Source organism: Bos grunniens, chromosome 7 (genome assembly GCF_055505025.1).
Source record: "Bos grunniens cultivar Pamir isolate PY7600 chromosome 7, Bosgru_T2T1.0, whole genome shotgun sequence".
Classification (NCBI taxonomy): Eukaryota; Metazoa; Chordata; class Mammalia; order Artiodactyla; family Bovidae; genus Bos; species Bos grunniens.
In genome coordinates, this window is record NC_141171.1 from 7757567 (window position 1) to 7781409 (window position 23843).

The 23843-nt window shown below is 43.4% G+C and overlaps 1 protein-coding gene and 1 pseudogene across 3 annotated transcripts in view; one reads left to right on the top strand and one right to left on the bottom strand.

Moving 5' to 3' along the window:
* Positions 1–1219: 1219 nt before the first annotated feature.
* Positions 1220–13234, top strand: LOC147368222 (prostaglandin E2 omega-hydroxylase CYP4F21-like; annotated as a pseudogene). The gene is made up of 10 exons (XR_015166546.1): positions 1220–1618; positions 1706–1832; positions 4188–4309; positions 5084–5352; positions 6853–6919; positions 7105–7234; positions 10659–10790; positions 10886–10950; positions 11112–11194; positions 11585–13234. The product of XR_015166546.1 is annotated as a prostaglandin E2 omega-hydroxylase CYP4F21-like (transcript).
* A 1292-nt stretch (positions 13235–14526) lies between these two features.
* The window catches only part of LOC147368223 (cytochrome P450 4F6-like), a 31853-nt gene continuing 22536 nt past the window's right edge, over positions 14527–23843 (bottom strand). The window contains exons 10-13 of one of the 2 annotated variants that reach the window (XM_086408717.1): positions 15887–16020; positions 15740–15804; positions 15548–15627; positions 14527–15336 (exon numbers count right to left, since the gene is read on the bottom strand). In XM_086408717.1, coding sequence (XP_086264843.1) covers positions 15162–15336; positions 15548–15627; positions 15740–15804; positions 15887–16020 — 454 coding nt within the window. In that variant the 3' untranslated portion in view covers positions 14527–15161. Of the gene's footprint in view, positions 15337–15547; positions 15628–15739; positions 15805–15886; positions 16021–18193; positions 19189–23843 lie in introns of those variants that run through there. The other variant, XM_086408718.1, reaches the window with a different exon arrangement.

Below are 23843 nucleotides of genomic sequence, written 5' to 3' on the forward strand. Positions count from 1 at the left end.
ATGTTTACCTCAACCAAAAATGTTATTTTATCTTCCATTTTTCTTGTAACCTGGATTTTTCATATACTAATATATCATGAACATCTTTCCACAATATATAGTCAGGCAAAACCAATACAATATTGTAAAGTTAAAAAATAAAATAAAATTTTTAAAAAATCTTTAAATGTTAAATATTCAAGCCATTCTTTATTTTTGATCTTTTTATGAATTCTCTTTATGCACTTTGATGGCTTGACATATCATTACCAATTGTAAGTTGAGTTACTGTTAATCACATAGCTTTTGGTGTAGAAATTTTATTTCTATAGCATTTTGCACATATATTCATGTAAGATGTGGATGTGTTTAAGCACTTTTCATACAGCATGACAGGCTTGGTGACTCCACAGACATTGATGTTTTGGGTCCTATTAAAGAAGTAGACCACTGGAAGGCAGGAGGCAATGACACTTCAACTCCCCCAGATAAACACCAATTTCACCTCACATCAATCTTATGGATTGGAGAGATTAAATCATTAGCTCAAGGTCATTCAGTTGATGGGTGACCTTGTAAGTGAAGGGTAAGTTCAGTCAGCTTGGCTTCAAATGTCATGCCTCACCTCCCAAGGAAGTGATTTTCAAGGTGTGTCTCAGCTCCACATGCATCAGGTCACCTGGAGAACACCTGTAGGCTTATCAGATGAGACTCTTTTCTGGGTGGTGCCTAACATTTTTAATGCAATATTATTGACAAGGAATTCATTCACTTGTGTAGAAAATAAGATGCTCAGTGAAATATATTGGTCTTCCATATGATGTTCTTTTCCCAGTTTTTTCATCTATACTTTTTACATATCATTTCATAGTGTGTGCATGCATGCTCAGTCGCTTTAGTCATGTCAGATTCTTTCCAACCCCAAGGACTGTAGCCACCAGGCTCCTCTGTCCCTGGGATTTTCCAGGCAAGAATAGGTTGCCATTTCCTCCTCCTGGGCATCTTCCCAACCCAGGGGTTGAACTCAAGTCTCCTGCATTGGTGAGCAGATTCTTTACCCACTGAGCCACCTGGAAGCCCATCATTTCACAGTATATTTATGTAAATAATATATATGCTTAGTTACCCTCAGCTTCTCTTAAAATTGTATGTAATTTACAAAATTTACAAAAAGTAAAGTTTGCTCTATTTGGTGTACAGTTCTGAGTTTTGAAATGTCTAGAGTCCTATAACCACCATATATATGGTTAAAAATCTTTTCACCCAAACTCCTGCCAAATATGTAGGACAATCTAGGAGCCATGTCCAGTCATGTTGGGGCATATTGTGTCATGTTGGGGTGTGTCTAAGCTCATAGGTGGTATCTGTGGGCTCTGCCTTTGCTTTATTCTGTCTTGCAACCTGGTCTGGTCCTCCCTCCTCCCTTTACCCTTCCTTCTAGCTTCCTGTGCTCTTAACCCCATTCCTGCCATGCTGGGCTTGGAGGGGGAATGCAGATTCCTGGCTGGGAGCCTCCAACCTGCACCAAAATTCCCTCCCCTCCCCTTCTCTCTGGCCCTTGATTGTCTTCATTCATGTCAGCTGCCATCACACCAAAGGACATGCTTTTCTACAACACTCTGAAGCCCTGGCTGGATGAGTAATTGTGAGTGAAGGGGTTTGGGGATGACCCTGGGGACCCAGGAGAAGGTCCTCCTTTGCCCACTCCCTTGGCTGTCTCTGCTAGGGATGGGCTCCTGCCGAGTGCTGGTGACAAGTGGAGCAGGTACTGTCACATGCTGACACCCGCCTTCCACTTCAACATCCTGAAGCCCTATATGAAGATTTTCACCAAGAGCACAGACATCATGCATGTGAGTCTCTTGAACCCAGGGTTCCAGCTGGAGTCTTGGGGATAACAGGGACTCAACAATGTCTTGTCTGGAATCTGACTCTTGTGGGTGGCTTTAGGGCCATGGCTCTTTCTTTCTGAGCCTTGGTTTCCACAATTGAAAAATGAGGATTATGTGATCCCTCATTTTTGGGTGGCCAAGATGATATAATGGAGTAATGTTCCTGGCACACAGTAGGTGCTCAGAAGGTGTTAGTTTCTATGTTTCCCTCACAGAAGGCTTGAAATCTTGAGACATGGCTGATGATAATGATGAATATCATGTAGTCATTATTCCAGAGTAACAAATCACTTGGAAACAATAAGTGCTTAGTATTGACAAGTTTGTGAGTCAGTGGGCTGGTTCTTCTGGAGAAGGCAATGGCAACCCACTCCAGTACTCTTGCCTGGAGGATCCCAGGGATGGGGGGACCTGGTGGGCTGCCGTCTTATGGGGTCGCACAGAGTCAGACACAACTGAAGTAACTTAGCAGCAGCAGCAGCAGGCTGGTTCTTCTGGACACGGGTGGGGCCACTCATGTATCTGTGATCAGCTGGGGTGATCAGGTGGCCCACTGGAGGTCAGATAGGAAGACTTACTGATCTGAGGTCAGGCCTCTCTCATCTTTGTGGCTTGGCTGACTGCAGGTGGATCTTGGATGACCTCAGCTGAAACAACTGGATGTCCTTTCATGTGATTCTCTCCCTTTACAAGGCATCTCAGGCTTGTTCACACGGCAGAAGCAAGGTTCCAATAGACTGAAAGGAAGCTGCAATTCTCCTTGGGGTCTAGATTTGGGATGACCACTTCATCATTTTCACGAGTCTTTTGGCCAAAACAGGTCCAGAACCAGCTCAGAATCAAAGGACAGTGAAAGAGGCCCCCACCTCCTAAGAGAAGTTACTGAAAAATTACACTGCAAAGGGTTTAGATATATATGTGGGAATGAAGAACTGGAGGTCAGGCTTTTGGGAAGTGTCTGGGATTTTTTCCATACCTGCAAGCTGACAAGAGAGCTTATTACTGTTTCATGGATTCTTCCAGGAGACGTGAAACTCCTGGGTGAGAGACAAAGAGCAATTTATTACCCTCGGAAGGCAACAACATGAGCTTCTTGTTGGTTTGCATTCTTCTTCCAAGTCACTAAATCTCATGAGGGTGACACGGGTGGGCTTTGATATATGCCTGCTCATGTAGTATGCTGACGTATATGCCTGCTATTGTATTATGGTTGGGGGGGGGGGGGTAGGTTAAGATATTCTGTGACTTTTATAGCAATTAGAAGCAACTGCCCCAATACCTGTCGAGGAGGAGACATTACCTCACTCCTCAAGGTTGTTTGCTAAAAACACAACTCTGAAAAATGGCCCAGGTAATGAAATTAAAAGACGCTTACTCCTTGGAATAAAAGTAATGACCAACCTAGATAGCATATTGAAAAGCAGAGACATTACTTTGCCAACAAAGGTCTGTCTAGTCAAGGCTATGGTTTTTCCTGTGGTCATGTATGGATGTGAGAGTTGGACTGTGAAGAAAGCTGAGCGCCAAAGAATTGATGATTTTGAACTGTGTATTGGAGAAGACTCTTGAGAGTCCCTTGGACTGCAAGGAGATCCAACCAGTCCATTCTGAAGAAGATCAGCCCTGGGATTTCTTTGAAAGGACTGATGCTAAAGCTGAAACTCCAGTACTTTGGCCACCTGATGCGAAGAGTTGACTCATTGGAAAAGACTCTGATGCTGGGAGGGATTAGGGGCAGGAGGAAAAGGGGATGACAGAGGATGAGATGGCTGGCTGGCATCACTGGCTCGATGGACATGAGTCTGAGTGAACTCCAGGAGTTGGTGATGGACAGGGAGGCCTGGTGTGCTGCGATTCATGGGGTCGCAAAGAGTTGGACATGACTGAGGGACTGAACTGAACTGAACTGAAAGAATATCAGAGTTTTTGGGGGGTTTTTTTTTTTGGCATATGAAGCAAGAAAGTACAAAGGTACACAGGAACCATGGAGGACTACCTCTCTCAACATAGGGCACCTTTCCCTCAACAATTTCTAACAATGAAGATGATGAGATCTGACATTTGCTGTGCAGTTACTTTATGCAGTAAGCTGACCAACAGTGCACAAAATGTAGTGGGAGGAACCAAAGTTATATCAATAGCAGGTCTCCTGACTCCCAGGCTGGGGACTTCATGGCTTAATGTAACAATTTCCACTCCCGCTCAAGCCTGGTCATCTGTGAAGATTGGTGCCTAGGACCAGGAGGCAGGGTCTGGGTGTTTGGGGTTAGGGAGGAGGCAGTTTCCAACCTCAGCCATGTCCCCTTCTCTGTCCAGCCCAAGTGACAGCACCTGATTAAAAAGGGCCACACCCGTCTGGACATGTTTGAACACATCAGCCTCATGACCCTGGACAGTCTGCAGAAAGGGGTCTTCAGTTTCGACAGTAATTACCAGGAGTGAATGCTCAGCCCAGGGCCTGGGAAGATGAGCCCTAGACCCAAAGGAGTAAATGAGCGAGACTGAGGTGGACAATCAGAAAGGCCTTCCTGGAGATGGGTCAAACTGGACATTGAAAGACAGGAAAAAGGGAAAGAGAAACAGCAACCCTTACAGGTAGGCAGAACTGTTTAATAAATGCTAGCAGGTTAGAATGAGCAAAGTATGTGCAACAGTAAGGGGACAATTTGGGTATGAGGTGGAAGGAATGTCTTAAGGACATTCTGAAGCCAGACAGAAGATATGAACTAATCTGAGGTTTCCTAGGAGCTGTGGAAGATGTATGAGTAGATGAGGGTTGAGGTCAAAGCTGAGCTTGGACATCTAACTGGAGAGAAGACTGACCACAATGTAGACACTGGATGATGTTGACAACTGGATGTAAGGAGACTAGGGAAGGCATTATCCTCATTGACCAGCTGGGAGAGGATAAGGTCTGAGCTGAGTGGACAGTATGGGGAAGGAGAAGCAGACAGATACTAGGAAAGAAAGAAAGGAGAGAAGCCTGATGTCTTAGCTGTGCCCTAGGTGCCTGGGGCATGGAGTCAGCTCATGGACATGGGATGTGCGTCAAGAAGAGTCTGAAGAGTTACATATCCTGGCTCATCTCCACACTGTATCTGTGAACCATCTGTTTCTGGAGCCTCAGCTTCCTGAAGGGAGGTAGCTAGCCCCCAGCTTCTGGGCTTCCGGTGTCTTAAGTGGTGGCTTCCCTTCATGCTCTCATCCTTCAGGAAGCCCAGTGAATATATTGCTGCCTTCTTGGAGCTCAGTGCACTTGTGGCTAAACTGCACTGTCAGATCTTCCTGCACATGGACTTCCTGGGCTTCCTCACCCCAGATGGGCGGTGCTTCTGCAGGACTTGCCCTTGTGCATGGCTGCACAGATGTGGTCATCCAGGAGCAGTGCTGGCCCCTCCTCAGTGAGAGTATTGATGACTTCCTCAAGGTCAAGGTGAAGACCAAGACTTTGGACTTCACTGATGTGCTCTTGATGACCAAGGTAGGCTGCTGTGGGATCTGAGTTCAAGAAGTAGAATGAACTTTGAACTGATCAGAGATCTTGGATGGGATGCATAGGGTACTGGGGAGCCAAAGGAGGTGTTTGAGGAAGGGAGAAATGGGTCATGGATAAGTTTTAGACATGACCATGTGAAACTGGTCTGCAGGGGAGTGCTAAGTCTGAAGCTGTGAAGGTCTGAGATTTTACTCTACTCCCAAGCTAGTAAGTTATCTACCACAGAGGCAGACTGTATATATACATGTACACATACATGCATACATGGTCTTCCCACATGGCTCAGTGGTAAAGAATCCACCTGCAATGCAGGAGCTGCAGGAGGTGTGGGTTCAATCCCTGGGTCAGGAAGATCCCCTGGAGGAGGAAATGGCAACCCACTCCAGTATTCTTGCCAGGATAATCCCATGGACAGAGGAGCCTGGTGGGCTACAGTGCATGGGGTCACAAAGAGTTGAACATGACTGTGTGACTGAGCATGCATGCATACATATATATACACATATATGGGTGTGTGTACACACACACACACACACAGAAGGAAGCCTGGATCAGAGCAGCATATTTATTTCTCATAGTAGAAACAGTAGTCAGAGTAGAGTTGTAGCTCTGGTTCCCCATCCCCAAATTCCTTTGAGGGCACCATGATGCTTTTACCTGTACATACAACCATGGTTGCATCACAGAACAGGTACCTCTGGATTTTGAAACTTGGAACTTATATAGGACAGCTGATGTATCTTCTCCTTCTTCCCTTCTTCTCCTTTCCCTTCACCCTAGCCAGTGAGGGGCTTCCCTTGTGTAAAGAATCTGCCTCCAATGCGGGAGACCTGGGTTCGATCCCTGGGTTTGGAAGTTCCCCTGGAGAAGGGAAAGGCTACCCACTCCAGTATTCTGGCCTAGAGAATTCCATGGACTGTATAGTCCATGGGGTCACAAAGAGTTGGACACGACTGAGAGACTTTCACATTCACTTTCACTATAGGGAGTGAGGGGAAAGGAAATAGAGAAAGGGGAGAGAGAGATGGAGAGAGAGGAATAAGGAGGAGGAAGGGAGGGAGAGAGGCTGTTCTGGAACTTAAAGAAATCCTTATCAGTGAGAAGGCAAAGTTTATAGGTTCTACAGGTTTCTAATCCATCCCTTATCTTCAGGGGACTAAAAAATCTCTGGATTTACTATCCTAGCCTGTGAGCAAATGGCTTTGGGACAATGTTTAAATTCTAGCTTCCGTGACAAGTTGTCATTTAATCATCCTGTAACCTAGGTTGCATCATGTATAAACATGAAATTTTCTATGAATCTTTGATTCTCTTTACCATGGATGACATAAGAGGCAAGGAGGTCAAGGAGATCTCTGGATGGGGCCTCTGGTGATAGAGTGCATGGGAGGTCTAGATGGATAATGCAGTTTCAGAGATTATCTCAGTTTAGGCTTAGGCGCCCTCAGAGCTAGTGTGAATCTGGGGATCTTGCTTTCTGTCCAGGATGAAGATTGGAAAGGTCTGTCAGATGAAGATATCTGAGCTGAAGCTGACACATTCATGTTTGAGAGTGAGGGTCCTAGTGTGGGACTACAGAGGGGAGCATGGGTCCCTCCATTGCAGGGACTAGGTGTGTAGACCCTGAACCATCCCCCATGCCTCTCCACCCTCCCCATGGTCCTTTCTGTTAGGGTGCTGTCCACTTTCTGGTGCTGAAGTAGCCCAGTGACCCAAGCATGTCTGGCTACCCCTCAGGCCATGACACCATAGCCAGCGGCCTCTCCTGAATCCTGTACAACCTTGCAAAGTGCCCAGAACATCAGGAGCATTGCTGGCAAGAGGTGCAAGAGCTCCTGAAGGACCGTGAGCCTAAAGAGATTGAATGGTGAATTCAAGTCCTCGTGGCATTTTTCTGAGTCCCTCTCACTGGCTCTGCTCTCTTGCTGGGGAAGAGAAAAAATCTTTTTGTGGACTTTGTCATTATTTCTTAGTGGGAAGACCCAGAGAAAAGGTCTGGTACACAGCATGTATAGTAGGAGGAAGTTTGCAGGCTTTTGAGACAGAAAGACCTGGATTTCTGAAATAATCAGTGACAATGTGTGAAGGTAAATGATAGCACTTAGCACGTATTCAGTAAGTGAAATTTCCCTCTACTCTCTTACTTTTCTCTCTAAAATTACATGTTTTCAAACATCTCCACTCCCTGAGTGTTTCTTCATATCCTTCTCCTTAATTCCTCATATTATTTAGTCCAGGTTTCACATGGAACTCTCAGGAACTAAAGAGTTCCTGTCCAGGAATACCTGCATCTTCCTCCATCCAGTCCCCATTCAACAAACACTGGCACACTTCTTCCCTCTTCTCAGTTCTATGATATCTCCAATTCTTCTCAGCCATTCTGTGTCCTGGAGACTCAGGAAGAACCTAGACCCGGCCTTTGCCTTCCAGGATCTCCTAGTATCATGGAGGAATAGTCAAGAAGTGCCCTGTATAAATGGGCAGAGCTACAGTCAAGAAACTCCCTGTATACATGGACAGAGCTTCAGTTTAGAGTAAGACAGACAAAGTAGAGGGTAAAAAAAGTGCCTTAGTAGAGGAAAATAGTGCCTCATCTCAGACCCTGAAAGTTGATCAGTAGAGAGGTGGATGCATTTGAGGTAAAGTCAACAAGGTAGCTGGTCAAAATGAAGAGATGGAGGCAGAGAGGGAGAGAGACAGAGAGATAAAGGGGGAAAGGAGGGGGTTGATATATGATTGACCTGTGGAGCATAGATTACTTCATAATGTTAGTACACTGTCCCAGAGTGTGAAGCAGATATCCAATTCTGGATAGTAAAATAATACTTGGTCTTTTAATAGAGTCTACAATTCTAGCATAGGGATCTTGGGCAGCTTTTGCTAAATAAACCCTTAGGTACTCTTATTGCTATGGTGAATAATATAGTCTATCTGGATTGAGAGACATTTACAAGTTCACTTTGAATACAGACATTCACATTTCTTGTTAAATTTAATCCATGTATGTTATATCATCATCTTTTCTATTTTTTTCTAATAGAAAAATTAATAATTTATGGATATCAATTTCTTGCTCAGTGATCTTAGTAACTGCTAAATATGGAGTCCCATATCAATAGGAGAAATAAAGATAATCATAATAATATAAACTTTTGCAATAACAGGGAAATTACATGGGAAAAAGTTAATTCAACCTGCTTCTCATGTCTGGCAAGAAAATAACATCTACACAAATCAAAGATTTAAAATATATAATAAGGAAGTCTTAAAGGCTCTATTTTGGTGGGCTCCAAAATCACTGCAGATGGTGATTGTAGCCATGAAATTAAAAGACGTTTACTTCTTGGAAGGAAAGTTATGACCAACCTAAATAGCGTATTAAAAAGCAGAGATATTAGTTTGCCAACAAAGGTCTGTCTAGTCAAGGCTATGGTTTTTCCAGTGGTCATATATGGATGTGAGAGTTGGACTGTGAAGAAAGCAGAGCACCGAAGAATTGATGCTTTTGAACTGTGGTGTTGGAGAAGACTCTTGAGAGTCCCTTGGACTGCAAGGAGATCAAACTAGTCCGTCCTAAAGGAGATCAGTCCTGGATGTTCATTGGAAGGACTGATGTTGAAGCTGAAACTCCAATACTATGGCCACATCATGCAAAGAGTTGACTCTTTGGAAAAGACCCTGATGCTGGGAGGGATTGGGGGCAGGAGGAGAAGGGGATGACAGAGCATAAGATGGCTGGATGGCATCACCGACTCAATGGACATGAGTTTGGGTGAACTCTGAGAGTTGGTGATGGACAGGAAGGCCTGGCATGCTGCAGTTCATGGGGTCATGGAGAGTCGGACACGACTGAGCGACTGAACTTAACTGAACTGAACTGAAAGGCTCTAGAGGAAACTATGGGAAGTTATATTACAGCTCCACAGTAAGAAGGCTGTATCATGACATAAATCCCAGCGGGTGTACAATAAGACATTGATATGCTATTACATGAAATAAATACAGAGCGGTAGGTATAGTATAGACTATGCTACTATATAATTTTTAATGAAACAAAACCTTTGATACATACAATGGAGTATTACTCAGCCATTAAAAAGAGTAAAAAAATGCCATTTCCAGCAACATGGATGGACCTAGAAATTGTCATACTGAGTGAAGTAAGTCAAACAGAAGGAGAAATATATGACATCCTTTATATGTGGAATCTAAAAAGAAATTATACAAGTGAATTTAATTACAAAACAAAAACAGACTCACAGACTTAAAGGATGAACTTATGGTTGCCAGGGGGAAGGATGGGGGAGAAGGATAGTTAGGGAGTTTAAGATGAACATGTACACACTACCATATTTAAAATGGACAATACACAAGGATCTACTGTATAGCACATGGAACTCTCCTCAGTGTTATGTGGCAGCCTGGATGGGAGGGGAATGTGGGGGAGAATTGATGCATGAATATGTATGGCTGAGCCTCTTTGCTGTACACCTGAAACTATCACAACATTGTTCACAGCTATACCCCAATACAAAATAAAAAGTTTTTTTAAAAATGCCTCTAGGAAGATACATAAAAATAACACTAGGCAAACTGTGAGGAGAAATGAGTGTTGTTGGCCCATAGGGGTAATGTTTTGCATTGTTCCAACTTTGAACTATTAACTGAATCATCTATTTAAATCACCACACAAAAAGAAAGAAATTTTTTAAAAAAAGAATTCAGCCCCATTACTGGATCTTACCCTCAATGTTTATGAAAGTTTTCCAGTGATTTCTCTTCTTTTCTAAGTATAACATCACTATGTGCAAAAAATGACACATTTTCCCCCATATTTCAAATGGCATTACTCTTTTTCCCCTGTCTAATTGCATTAGCTAGTATCTCCAGTGCCATAACAAAAAAGAGTAAATATTGAATCTGCTTCTTTTGTTTCTTATGCATTTGCCTTCTGATTTTGCAGTCTTGCCACAAAGAGTGTTTTGATTTTATACAATTTTGTAAATATTTTGTTAGATTTTTGTAGTTTTCCTCAGAAAGGCTTCTAAAAACATGTGAGTAACTTTTGTCTGGTACTTCTATGGCACTACTTTTCCTTCTTTTTAAGGACAATTTTTTTAAAGTGTGATACACAAAGAAAAGGCTGCACATATTTAATGTATACAACATAATGAGTTTGGAGCTATTTGATCCATCTGTGATTTTGTTATAGGCAGAGGGGATCTTATAGGGCAGTTGGAGGGTCTGAGGGTCTCTGTTTTTGCTCCCTGGATGTCATACGGTTTCCTTAGGGATGACCTTACCCAGTTGCTCTTCCTGACCATGTGCATCAAGGAGTCTGCAGCTGCATCCCCCAGTCATGGTCATCTCCTGCTGCTGTACCCAGGACATTGTGCTTCCAGATGGCCGGGTCATCCCCAAAGGTGCCCATAATGACTAGGGGAAGAGGTTCTTGGTGAGAAAGAGGGGCTCATCAGCAGGTTGGACTTAGTCCTAACTGGCCCCTCTTCTTCCACAGGTGTTATCTGTTTCATCAATATTTTCAGGACCCACCATAACCCATCTATATGGCCAGACCCTGAGGTGCTGCCCCCTCTCCCCTTGGGGGATGCAAGGAAGGGCAAAGAGTTCTGACTTGCATAGCAGACATCACTTCCCTCCATTATACACATGTCTGCCTCTCTAAGAATGGACAGCCTGGGAGATCCCACACAGTAGCCCTGTTTGTCTTGTCTTGTCCCCAGGTCTATGACCCCTTCTGCTTCATGCCAGAAAACACCAAGGGGAGGTCGCCTCTGGCCTTTGGTCCCTTCTTTTCAGGGCCCAGGTCAGGGTAGTGGGCATCTGAAGTAGGGATTGGGGGCGTGGGGAGGATCTGGGACTTAGATTCCTGGCATAACTGTGGGGCAGAGGAGTGGGGAAAACAAAGATAGAGTTCTGGCTCTCCCCCTTCCACTCCCCTGGACGTAATGAGTAAGAGTCTGGGAATGGTGGTGGGCCCAAAGAGGGTGTGTTGTGTGCTGAGAGCCCCATTTCCCTGTTTGCTGGTCTGAGTTCAGGACCGGAGCGGGGGCCAGGTTCATATTCAAGCCCACGGAGGGATCGCAGGCACAATTAGCCTCTACCTCTGCCATCATGGATGGGGGTTGCAGGCCAGATTGCAGGTGCAATGAGGCCGGAATGATAGTGCAGTCAGAGCCCCCACTCTCATCCACAGGAACTGCATCAGGCAGACATTTGCCATGACCGAGATGAGGGTGGTCCTGGCGCTCACCCTGCTGTGCTTCGGCATCCTGCTGGGCAAGGAGTCACTCAGGAAACCGGAGCTGATCCTGCCTGCTGAGGGTGGACTTTGGCTGTGGGTGGAGCCACTGAGCGCAAGCCAGTAGTGACCCACCCTCTTCTGGCCTGGTATCCAACAAAGGATATAGGGAGACCAATACTTTTCATTGAGCATCTTATTTCCTACACGAGTGAATGAATTCCCTGTCAAAAATATTAAATTTAAAATTTTAGACACCACTCATCAAAGAGTCTCATCTTGTAAGCCTGCACAGGTTCTCCAGGTAATATGACACAACTGGGGCTGAGACACCCAGTAAAAATCACTTCACTTCCTTAGAAGGTTAGGCATGACCACTGAAGCCAAGCTCATAAAATTTACCCTCACTCCACCACTCATTAATCGAGTGACCTTGAGCAAGTGAGTTAATTTCTCCAATCCATAAGACTGGTGTGAGGATGAAACCAGTGTTTACCTGGGGGAGCTGAAGTGTCATCACCTTCTTCCTTTCAGTGGTCTACCTCTGTTAATAGGACCAAAAACATCAGTGTCTGTAGCATTATGAAGCCCTATGTGTTGCATAAAAAGTGTTTAACCACACCAACATAAATGTATGTGTATCTATTGCTAAAAAATAAAATTTCTACACTCAAAATTTTGTGATTAAAAGTAACTCAATATGTAATTGGTAGTGATATTTCAAGTCATCAAGGTGCATGAAGAGAATTCTTATAAAGTGAGACAAACTAAATTATTTTCTAACATAATGCCATTTACAAAAATAAACAGTGGCTTGAACACTTAACACTTAAAGATTCTAAAGACCTCCAAGATGATGACTGTATGTTGTGGAAGGATGTTCACAATATATTATTATATGAAAAGTCCAGATTAACAAAAGAAATGTATGGTAAAATAGCATTTTTTTCTTGTGGCAAAATTCACATAGCATAAAATTTACCATTGTGACCATTATAAAGTGTTCGAGTCCATGCATCGAGTACATTCACAACGTTATGCAGTCAACACTTCTACTAGTTCCAAGATATTTTCATCATCTAAAAAAGAAATTTTATACCTAGTAGCAGTCACTCTCCATTTTCTCCTCCACCCTCCAGCTCCTGGATCTATCTCTACGGATTTACCCATTCTTCACATTTCGTATACATGGAATTATACAATATATGACATTTTGTATCCAGTTCCTTTCATTTAGCATAATGTTTTCAAAGTTCATTCATGTTGTAGCATGTATCAGTGCTTCATTCCTTTTTATGACCCAATAATATTCCTTGTTATGGATATACCTCATTTTATTTATTCATTCATCTGTTAATGGATACTTGAGTTGTTCCCCAAATATCCAACTTTTGGCAATTGTGGATAGTGCCACTACAGAGAGTCATGTAGAAGTTTTTTGTTTGAACACATATTTTCAAGTCTTTGTGCATACCTAGGCATGAGATGGCTGAATCATGTGATAATTGTAGGTTTAATTTACTGAGGAAATACCACGCTGTTTTCCACAGTGGTTGCGCCATTTTACATTCTCAGCAACAATGAATGAGGATTCCAATTACCCCACATCTTCACCAACACTTGTCCTCCATTTTTTTATATTCTTACCATCCTATTAGGACTTGTCTGGTAGCTCAGATGGTAAAGGATCTGCCTGCAAGGCATGAGACCCTGGTTCGATCCCTGGACCAGGAAGATCCTCTGGGAAAGGTTATGGCAACCCACTCCAGTATTCTTGCCTGGGAAATTCCATGAACAGAGGTTACAGTCCATGAGGTCACAAAGAGTCAGACATGACTGAGTGACTAACGCTTTTACTTTCACCATTCTATTGGGTGTGAGGTGGTATCCTATTGTAGCACTGACTTGTGTTTCCCTAATGACTAATGATGTTTAACATATTTCCATGTGCTTGTTAGTCAGTAAAATAGCATTTTAAAAGGCTATTACATGTAAATGTAATACACTTAGATGTAAAATCAAATTTTACTTGTATAATTATTACATATAAAACTAAATTTGGCAGTATATGTGAGAGAATATAAATGGTGATTACTTGGAATTGTTTGAATTATAGATAAGATTTTTAATTCTTATTTTTTATTTTCTTCAATGACAAGGTATCATTCGGCGGGGGTGGGGGGAAGAAAAACATTTTAAATAAGAACTCTGAAGGCAAAGAAAAACGTATGCAATTTTCAGCTTAGAATATATTAAATATTTACTCATTCCGTGTTACAGGATTTCTTTCTTATTTCGCCACCAGTAAGTCATATGGTCCCTGAACGACTCTGAGAGTAGGACTCTATCCCAGAAACCCCTGCAGCCTCAGTGGGGCAAGTCTGTGGCAGCCACTGTCCCAGGTGCTGAATCAAATGGCCCCACTCCTGCCCCCTCCACCTCCTCTTATTATTGAGGACCCTCTTGATCTCCATTTCCTAGAACATTTAGGTGAAAATGAAGTCCTGGATCATACCTCTTAGAGGGGAAAAATTTTTTTTTGGTTCCTAGATTCAGACCTGGAGAAGGCAATGGCACCCCACTCCAGTACTCTTGCCTGGAAAAATCCCATGGATGGAGGAGCCTGGAAGGCTGCAGTCCATGGGTTCGCTGAGGGTCAGACACGACTGAGCGACTTCACTTTCACTTTTCGCTTTCATGCGTTGGAGAAGGAAATGGAAACCCACTCCAGTGTTCTTGCCTGGAGAATCCCAGGGACGGGGGAGCCTGGTGGGCTGCCGTCTATGGGGTCATCCCCACAGAGTTGGACTCGACTGAAGTGACTTAGCAGTAGCAGCTTCAGACCAGCTTAACATCAGAGCCTCTTGTAATTACGTAATAGATGTAACTATGGAGACTTTGAATTTACTGAATATTTTAATGACAGTTTTCTTCAGCAGTATTTCCACGTGTCTCAAATCTTAAATATACCTTTTACGATTTTAAAACATTTTAAATTTGAGAAAGTGATGCAAAAAGAAGAGAGGAAATGAACCCTTATTGAGTACTGATGCTTACCAAATATCGTCAGTCATTTCACACATGCTCGCTTACAAATCTCCACAACACCACAATTAAGAGGCTACTATTATGTAATAAAAGAAAATAAATGATTTTCCCCAAACAAAACAACGAGTAAATAGCAGACTAGGTTGGCGACCTTTGCTGTGGGAGAGTGGTGGATCAGTGGGTCATCTGACCCTGATTGCATCTATCTCTCGGCTCCACCCTTCGCTAAAGAGTAGTCTTGTCATCACGATCCAAGATGGAGCTCCAGGTATCATACCAATATCCGCCTCCAAGACCCCTCCCTCAACTTCCGTCCTGCCTCCCACGTTCACAGCCCACCCGCCTGGGTCCTCCCAGGGCCCAAGCGCCCCCTGCTGGCTCTCGACGAGACTGGGACAGACTTGACAGCACAATTTTATTCCTGGGAATCTGCAGTGAAGTGTCTGTGGTCAGGGTGGGTCCCAGGATAGAAGGTGGTGGGTCATTACTGGCCTGTATTCAGTGGCTCCACCTGCAGCCAAAGTCCGCCCTCCGCGCGCAGGATCAGCTCTGGCTTCCTGCGTGGTTCCTCCTCATCCGGCAGGATGCGGAACCGCAGTAGGGTGAGCGCCAGCGCCACCTTCATCTCGTTCATGGCAAACGTCTGCCCGATGCAGTTCCTGTGGGCATTAAGTGAAGGCTCCGACTGTGCTGGGAAACCCTATCATGTTCCATCATGCCCAGAAACTAACTGGGACACCCCTGCCCTCTTCAGGGATGGACAGGGAGGCTAACGGTGTCTAAGACACCCCCTCCACATGGGCTTGCGTGTTCCCTGAGCCCCAGCACCATCCTCAAACCATCCCCATCTTACATACCAGCTGGCCTTACCTGGGCCCTGCCGAAAAAGGAATGAAAGCCAGAGGTGATCTCTTGGGGGCTTCTGGATCAAAGCGGAAGGGATTGAATACCTAGAGTGCAGAGAAAGGCAGGGCTACTGGGTGGGACGTCTCAGGATACCTGGACACCCCCAGATGTGAACAGAGTGGAGGAGTGTTTGATTTTCCCAGTGGAAGGCAGCACCTCAGGGTCTGGCCAGACTGATGGGTTGTGATGAATCCCGAAGATGCTGATGACACAGATGTTCCCTATGGCAGAGGAGAGAGTGGTCAGGTCAAAGTCTCAGCTGATGGGACCACCAGCCTCCCTCACACCCATTGTTTTGAGCACCTTTGGGGATGACTCGGCCATCTGGGAGCACAACATCATGGGTACAGAGACGAGAGATGACCGCTACTGGGGGATGCAAACGCAGACTCTCCTTGATGCACATGGTCAGGAAGGGCAACTGGGCCAGGTCCTCCCTAAGTAACCCCCAGACAATTATCCGGGGAGTAAAAACAGAGACACACCCCCAGCCCTCTTACTGCCCTAAAGACCCTCTTTCCACCTTCCTCTGACTCTCACTGCTATAACAAAATTAATTCCAGATGAACCAAAGATTTAAGAATTAGGATATCAATATCTCAAGTTACTATTAATAGAAGGAAACAGCCTGGTATTTTTAGAAGAATTTCTGAGCAAAGCACAACACTCCCAGCGTACCCTTTACTTTAAAGTGTTAATGTATTTGGATTTTAAAGCTTTTTGAATTGTATAATTAGTTTACAATGTAAAAAAAGTCTCTATAATGGACTTATAAGTTTATTTGAGTAAGTTCTACTCCACACTGTATAGTGAGACAACCTAATATTATTAATGTGTCAAATCTTTCTAAATTAATCAGCATATTCAATGTAATTAAATAAAAATCTAGTTGGTTGGGGGGGGCACTCAGTAATCTTCAATTTGAAAGAATTGGAGTTCATCAAGATCTAGGTCAGTTTGAAAACAGAAGATCGATATGGGATCTAGGGGGCTTCCCAGGTGGTACTAGTGATAAAGAATCCTCCTGCCAATGCAGGAAACATAAGAGTCTCAGGTTCAATCCCTGGGTCTGGAAGATCCTCTGGAGGAGGGCATGGCAACCCACTCCAGTATTCTTGCCTGGAGAATCCCATGGAAAGAGGAGCCTAGTGGGCTACAGTCCAAAGGGTCTCAAAGAGCCAGACACGACCGAAGTAACTTAGCATGCACGCATGCATGGGGTCTAGAAAAACGGTACTGATGAGCCTATTTGCAGGGCTGGAATAAAGATGCAGATATAGGGGATGGACTTGTAGACATAGTGGGGCAAGGAGAGGATGGGAAGAATTGAGAGAGTAGCACTGACACATATACAGTACCATGGATAAAATAGATAGCCAGTGGGAAGCTGCTGTATAACACAAGGAGCCCAGCCTGGCACTCTGTGATGACCTAGGAGGGGTGGGATGGGGGATGGGAGGGAGGAGATACATATATATACACACATATATGTATACATATACATATGTATACATATACATGTATACATATATACATAGCTGATTCACATTGTTGTATGGCAGAAACGAACACAACATTGTAAAGCAACTATCCTCCAATTTTAAAAAAATTTTTAAAGAAGAAAAAAAAAGATAATAGAAGAACCTAAGGTTTCCCAGGTGCTAGTGGTAAAGAACCTGTCTACCAATAAAGGAAACCTAAGAGATGTGGGTTCATTCCCTAGGTTGGGAAGATCCCCTAGAGGCAGATGTGGCAAACCACTTCAGTATTCCTCCCTGGAGAATCTCATGGACAGAGGAGGCTGGCGGGCTAGAGTTGCAAAGAGTCAGACATGACTGAAGCAACTGAACGCACACAGAAGAACAACCCAGCCTACCAGATATTAAGAACTATTACAAAAATGTAGTAATTTTTAAAAGCATGGTATTGTTGAAAAGAACAGTAAAACAGACTCATGGAACAGAATAGAGAACTTGGAGATCAAACATGAGTTGGTGAAAACCGCATCTGGAAAGGAGGCCCTGTAAACCCCTGAGCAGTGGACGGATCATTGGTAGAAGGTATTCAGACAAGTGGTGATGTAGGAACAGAGCTAAATCCTCGGGAACTTCCTGGCAGTGTAGTGCTTAGGACTCTGCACTTGCACTGCAGGGGGTCTGAGTTCCAACCCTGGTCCAGTAACTGAGACAAGCCTTTGTGGGACAAGCCCTGTGGCTCTACCAAAAAAAATTTTTTTTTAAAGAACTAAATCCTCATCTACTCAATATACAGAGTGGGGACTTCCCTGGTGGTCCAGTGGTTAAGAATCCACTTTGCAATGCAGGGAATGTGGGTTCAATCCCTAATTGGAGAACTAAGAGTCTGTGTGCTGAAACTAAGACTCAACATAGCCAAATAAATAAATAAAATTTTCAATATATACATATACACAGAGTATAATCTCCTCTTATATGTGAAAGGTAAAGCCATAATATTAGAAGACAATATAGGAGATATCTTTGTGATCTAGGCATAGGAAAGAATTCTTAAAATCCCAAAAGTACAAACTGGAAGACAAAAAGAAACGTATAAATATGCACAGAATTAAGAGCTCTTCTAGTTAATAAATGATACCAGGAGACCAAATTAACATTTATTACGGATGAGATATCTGCAATAAATATATAGGTCTAGAAAAATATCTTGAATATACACGGAATTCCCACAAATCGACAAGAGAGGTGGCAGGGCTCTGGGAGAAAAGTAAGCAGAGGATATGATCTAGGAATTCATGGAATTTCAAACACTGAGATTTCAAATATGAAGAGATGCTCAGAATAACTGGTATCAGAAAAAGGGCAATTACATAGCAAATAGATGTTCAGTTCAGTTCAGTCACTCAGTTGTGTGTGACTCTTTGTGACCCCATGGACTGCAACACACCAGGCTTCCCTGTCCAGCACCAACTCCTGGAGTTTACTCAAACTCATGTCCATCGAGTCAGTGATGCCATCCAACCATCTCATCCTCTGTCATCCACTTCTCCTGCCTTCAATCTCTCCCAGCATCAGGGTCTTTTCAAATGAGTCAGTTCTTTGCATCAGGTGGCCAAAGTTTTGGAGTTTCAGCTTTAGCATCAGTCCTTCCAATGAATATTCAGGACTGATTTCCTTTAGGATGGACTGGTTGGATCTCCTTGCTGTCCAAGGGGCTCTCAAGAGTCTTATCCAACACCACAGTTCAAAAGCATCAATTCTTTGGCACTCAGCTTTCTTTATAGTCCAACTCTCACATCCATACATGACTACTGGAAAAACCATAGCTTTGATTAGACCTTTTTTGGCCAAGTAATGTCTCTGCTTTTTAATATGCTGTCTAGGTTGGTCATAACTTTTCTTCCAAGGAGCAAGCGTCTTTTGATGTCAAATTTCACATCTATTTGAGGCAAGAATTCACAGGGTGGGTAATGGTAAGGAGTGGCTGAGGTTGTGCAGGTAGAGTGCTGGGCACTGAAATGTGGAGGTGCGGACAGGGACCACCAAGCAGAGGGCATCAGTGTTGTCAAGGAAAGGCAATGTGTCTTTTACAGCCCAGCAAGCTGGCTCCTGGGTAGATTCAGAGAGCTTCTAAGACAGATAAATAAAGACACATACACAAAGATGTTCATTGAGTGATGTGATGGGAGCATCCTGGATATGCAGAACTAAGGGATTGGAGAGGGAAATACAAAGGGCTATTCTGGCCAACTGTGTTAACAAGATCTTCATTACTTTGAAATTCCACAAAGTGAGGAACATTTGTATTCTCGCATGTGCATTTTAGAGATTTTTCTAGTTATATAAAAAAATAAATGTATTCTTTGATGTATTTGGTTGATGAATATTAATCTGAAGCTTTTCATGTTCTTTGCTATTTTGAGTTCCATTATAGATTCATAAATAAAGTCATTAGCAGAGGAAAAAGAAAAACAAATAAATGTAGGGGCAAACTGAACAATGTCCAGAAGGACACAGGAAACCATTGAAGGATGGAATAGAATTTGGACACTGACATATGACAGAGGTTTATATGAAGTGGTGGATGTGTTAACTACCCTTATTGTAATCATTTCACAATATATACATACATCAGGTCATGTTGTGCTCCTAAAATGTACATAATGTTGTACATTGATTATGTCTCAACAAAGCTAGGGTTGGGGCTGATGGGAGGCTTAAGTTCATTGTAGATCCTTTCATGCCTGCTGTTTGGGTTTTAACCAAGTGAATAATTTTTTGAAGTTGGGGGAAGCACAAAAACATTTTTCCACCTTACAGGACCGCTATGCTGAGCAAAACCTTGAAGTTGAGGGCATGACCTCCTTTCTCTATTCCTATACTTCCTCTTCATCCTTCAGTCCTTGGCCCAGAATCTTCCCCTGGACCCCCAGACTACAGCTCACCCTCTCCAGTTTGCTCCTGTAGCTGCAAAGAGATATTTCTTTCTTTAAAAAAAAAAAATTTATTTTTGGCTGCATTGGCCTCATGGCACATGGGATCTTAGTTCCTGACCAGGGATCAAACCCACATCCCTTGCATTGGAAGGTGTATTCTTAACCACAGGACCACCAGGAAAGTCCCTGCTAAGAGATCTTTCTAATACTCATATCTGACCTGCCCCTCCCCTGCTCAAATATCTCCCAAGGCTCCCCCATTGCCCTCCTGCATTAGTCATGGATCTCCCTTCAAGGAAGAACCTGCTGGAGAGCTATAAGGAGAGCTGTCAGCTGACAGCCTCCAGCTATAGGGTCTCTGGGCTCTGCTGTAGCATTCAAGCCAAGTCCGCACTTTCCTAGGCAGCTCACACGCAATGACTGGGCACATTACTGCCTGACTGACAATTTCTGCCCAACTTGACTTTTCCTTAATTGTGGCATATCTGCCCATTTCTATCTTTTATCCAATATTGGCTCCCTAAAGGACTTGAACTGATACCTTTAAAAACTTCTATGCAGAGTACATCATGAGAAACGCTGGGCTGGAAGAAGCACAAGCTGGAATCAAGATTGCTGGGAGAAATATAAATAACCTCAGATATGCAGATGACACCACCCTTATGGCAGAAAGTGAAGAGGAACTAAAAAGCCTCTTGATGAAAGTCAAAGAGGAGAGTGAAAAAGTTGGCTTAAAGCTCAACATTCAGAAAACAAAGATCATGGCATCTGGTCCCATTGGTTCATGGGAAATAGATGGGCAAACAGTGGAAACAGTGTCAGATTTTATTTTTGGGGGCACCAAAATCACTGCAGATGGTGACCTCAGCCATGAAATTAAAAGACACTTAATCCTTGGAAGGAAAGTTATGACCAACCTAGATAGCATATTCAAAAGCAGAGACATTACTTTGCCAACAAAGGTCTGTCTAGTCAAGGCTATGGCTTTTCCAGTGGTCATGTATGGATGTGAGAGTTGGAATGTGAAGAAAGCTGAATGCTGAAGAATTGATGCTTTTGAACTGTGGTATTGGAGAAGACTCTTGAGAGTCCCTTGGACTGCAAGGAGATCCAACCAGTCCATTCTAAAGGAGATCAGCCCTGGGTGTTCTTTGGAAGGAATGATGCTAAAGCTGAAACTCCAGTACTTTGGCCACCTCATGCGAAGAGTTGACTCACTGGAAAAGACTCTGATGCTGGGAGGGATTGGGGACAGGAGGAGAAGGGGACGACAGAGGACGAGATGGCTGGATGGCATCGATTTGAGTGAACTCCGGGAGATGGTGATGGACAGGGAGGCCTGGCATACTGCAATTCATGGGGTCGCAAAGAGTCGGACACGACTGAGGGACTGAACTGAACTACAGAGCAACCTGGAGCCTGAGCAGTGTAGACTGGGAGGGCACACACGCCATGAGCAGGGGCAAACCCAGTGTGGCTCAGATACTGTGAACATGCCCCACACACGCCAGTGATATTTGTTTGCAGTGTTCCTCCCGCCCCACAGCACGACTGAACTAGTGAGCCTAAATAAGTGACCACTTTCGCCTCCTTGTGTCAGGGCAGAAATTAGACACTAAAGAGACTTGCAAACAGAAGAAGCCAAAATAAACAGAGGGAACCACTTTGGAAGTGACAGGTGCAACAGATTAAAACCCTGTAGTTAGCACCAACTACATTGGAAGGGGCCTACATATGTTGAGAAGTATAAGCGGGAACCAGGAACTGTCTGAAACTGAACTGACCCTACACTGCCCAACTCCAGAGAAATTCCTAGATATATTTTCACTATTATCATTTTTTAATTTTTTTTATTTTTAAGTCCTCTATTACTCGTTTAATTTTCATTTTTATAACCTACTGCTACAGCTAAGTCACTTCAGTCGTGTCTGCTCTGTGCGACCCCATAGACAGCAGCCCACCAGGCTCCCCCATCCCTAGGATTCTCCAGGCAAGAACACTGGAGTGGGTTGCCATTTCCTTCTCCAATGCATGAAAGTGAAAAGTGAAAGTGAAGTCGTTCAGTCGTGTCTGACCCTCAGCGACCCCATGGACTGCAGCCTTCCAGGCTCCTCCACCCATGGGATTTTCCAGGCAAGAGTACTAGAGTAACCTACTATTACCTTGCAAAAAAAAAAAAAAAGACCCTATTTTTAAAGCAAACTTCATATATATTTTTTATAATCTTTGTTATTTTGTTTTGTTTGTTTTTTTAATATAGTATTTTTGACAACCTAACCTCTCTAGATCTTTAAACTTTGATTTTTGGCATTTGTTATCAATTTTGTACCTTTAAGAATCCAATCTTCAGTACCCATTTTTACTTAGGAGTGTGATTACTGGCTTGATTGCCCTCTCCCCATTTTGACTCTCCTTTGATTCCCCTAGGTCACCTCTATCTCCTCCCTCCCCCTTCTCTTCTCCACTCAACTCTGTGAATCTCTTTGGGTATTCCGTGCTGTGGAGAACACTTAGGGAACTGATTACTGGCGAGATCTATCTCTCTCCTTTTGACCCACCTCTTCTCCTGATCGTCTCTATATCCTTCTTCCCTCTTCTCTTCTCTATGTATCTCCATGAACCTCTCTGGCTATTCCAGGCTGTGGAGAGCATATAGAGATTTGATTGCTGGCTAGATTGCTCTCTCCCACTTTTGATTCCCCCTCTTCTCCTCCTGATCACCTCTATCTCCCTCCTCCCTCTTCTCTTCTCCATGTAACCTAGTGAACCTTTCTCGGTGTCCCTCATTGTGCAGAATCTTTTCTCCATTAAACTAAATGTTTTATCATTAGTGCTGTATGGATGGAGAATTCTTGAGGCTACTATAAGAATAAGACTGAAAACCAGACAGGAGGCTTAAATCCAAAACCAGAGAACTCCTGACTCCAGGGAACATTAATCAATAAGAGCTCATCCAAAAGCCTCAATACCTACATTGAAACCAAGCTCCACCCAAGAGCAAACAAGTTCCAGAGCAAGACATACCACTCCAATTCTCCAGCAAAGCAGGAATATAATCCTGAGCTTTAATATACAGGCTGCCCAAAGTCACACCAAACCCATAGACACCTCAAAACTCACTACTGGACACTTCATGGCACTCCATAGAGAAGAAATCCAGTTCCACCAGCCAGAACACTGACGCAAGCTTCCCTAACCAGGACATCCAACCCCACCCACAGGGAGGAACATCCACAATAAAGAGGAACCACAAACTGCCAGAATACAGAAAGGCCACCCCAAACACAGCAATCTAAACAAGATGGAAAGGCAGAGAAATATTCAGCAGGTAAAGGAACATGATAAATGCCCACCAAACCAAACAAAAGAGGAGTAGATATGGAGTCTACCTGAAAAAGAATTCAGAATAATGATAGCAAAAATGATCCAAAATCTTGAAAACAAAATGGAGTTACAGACAAATATCCTAGAGACAAGGATTGAGAAGATGCAAGAAATGTTTAACAAGGACCTAGAAGAAATAAAAAAGAGTCAATATATAATGAATAATGCAATAAAGGAGATCAAAAACACTCTGGAGGGAACCAACAGTAGAATAACTGAGGCAGAAAATAGGATAAGTGAGGTAGAAGATAGAATGGTGGAAATAAATGAAGCAGAGAGAAAAAAAGAAAAAAGAATGAAAATAAAGGAGAACAATCTGAGAGACCTCTGGGACAATGTCAAACACCCCAACATTCAAATCATAGGAGTCCCAGAAGACAAAAAGAAAGGCCATGAGAAAATACTTGAGAAGATAATAGTTGAAAACTTCCCTAAAATGGGGAAGGAAATAGTCACACAAGTCCA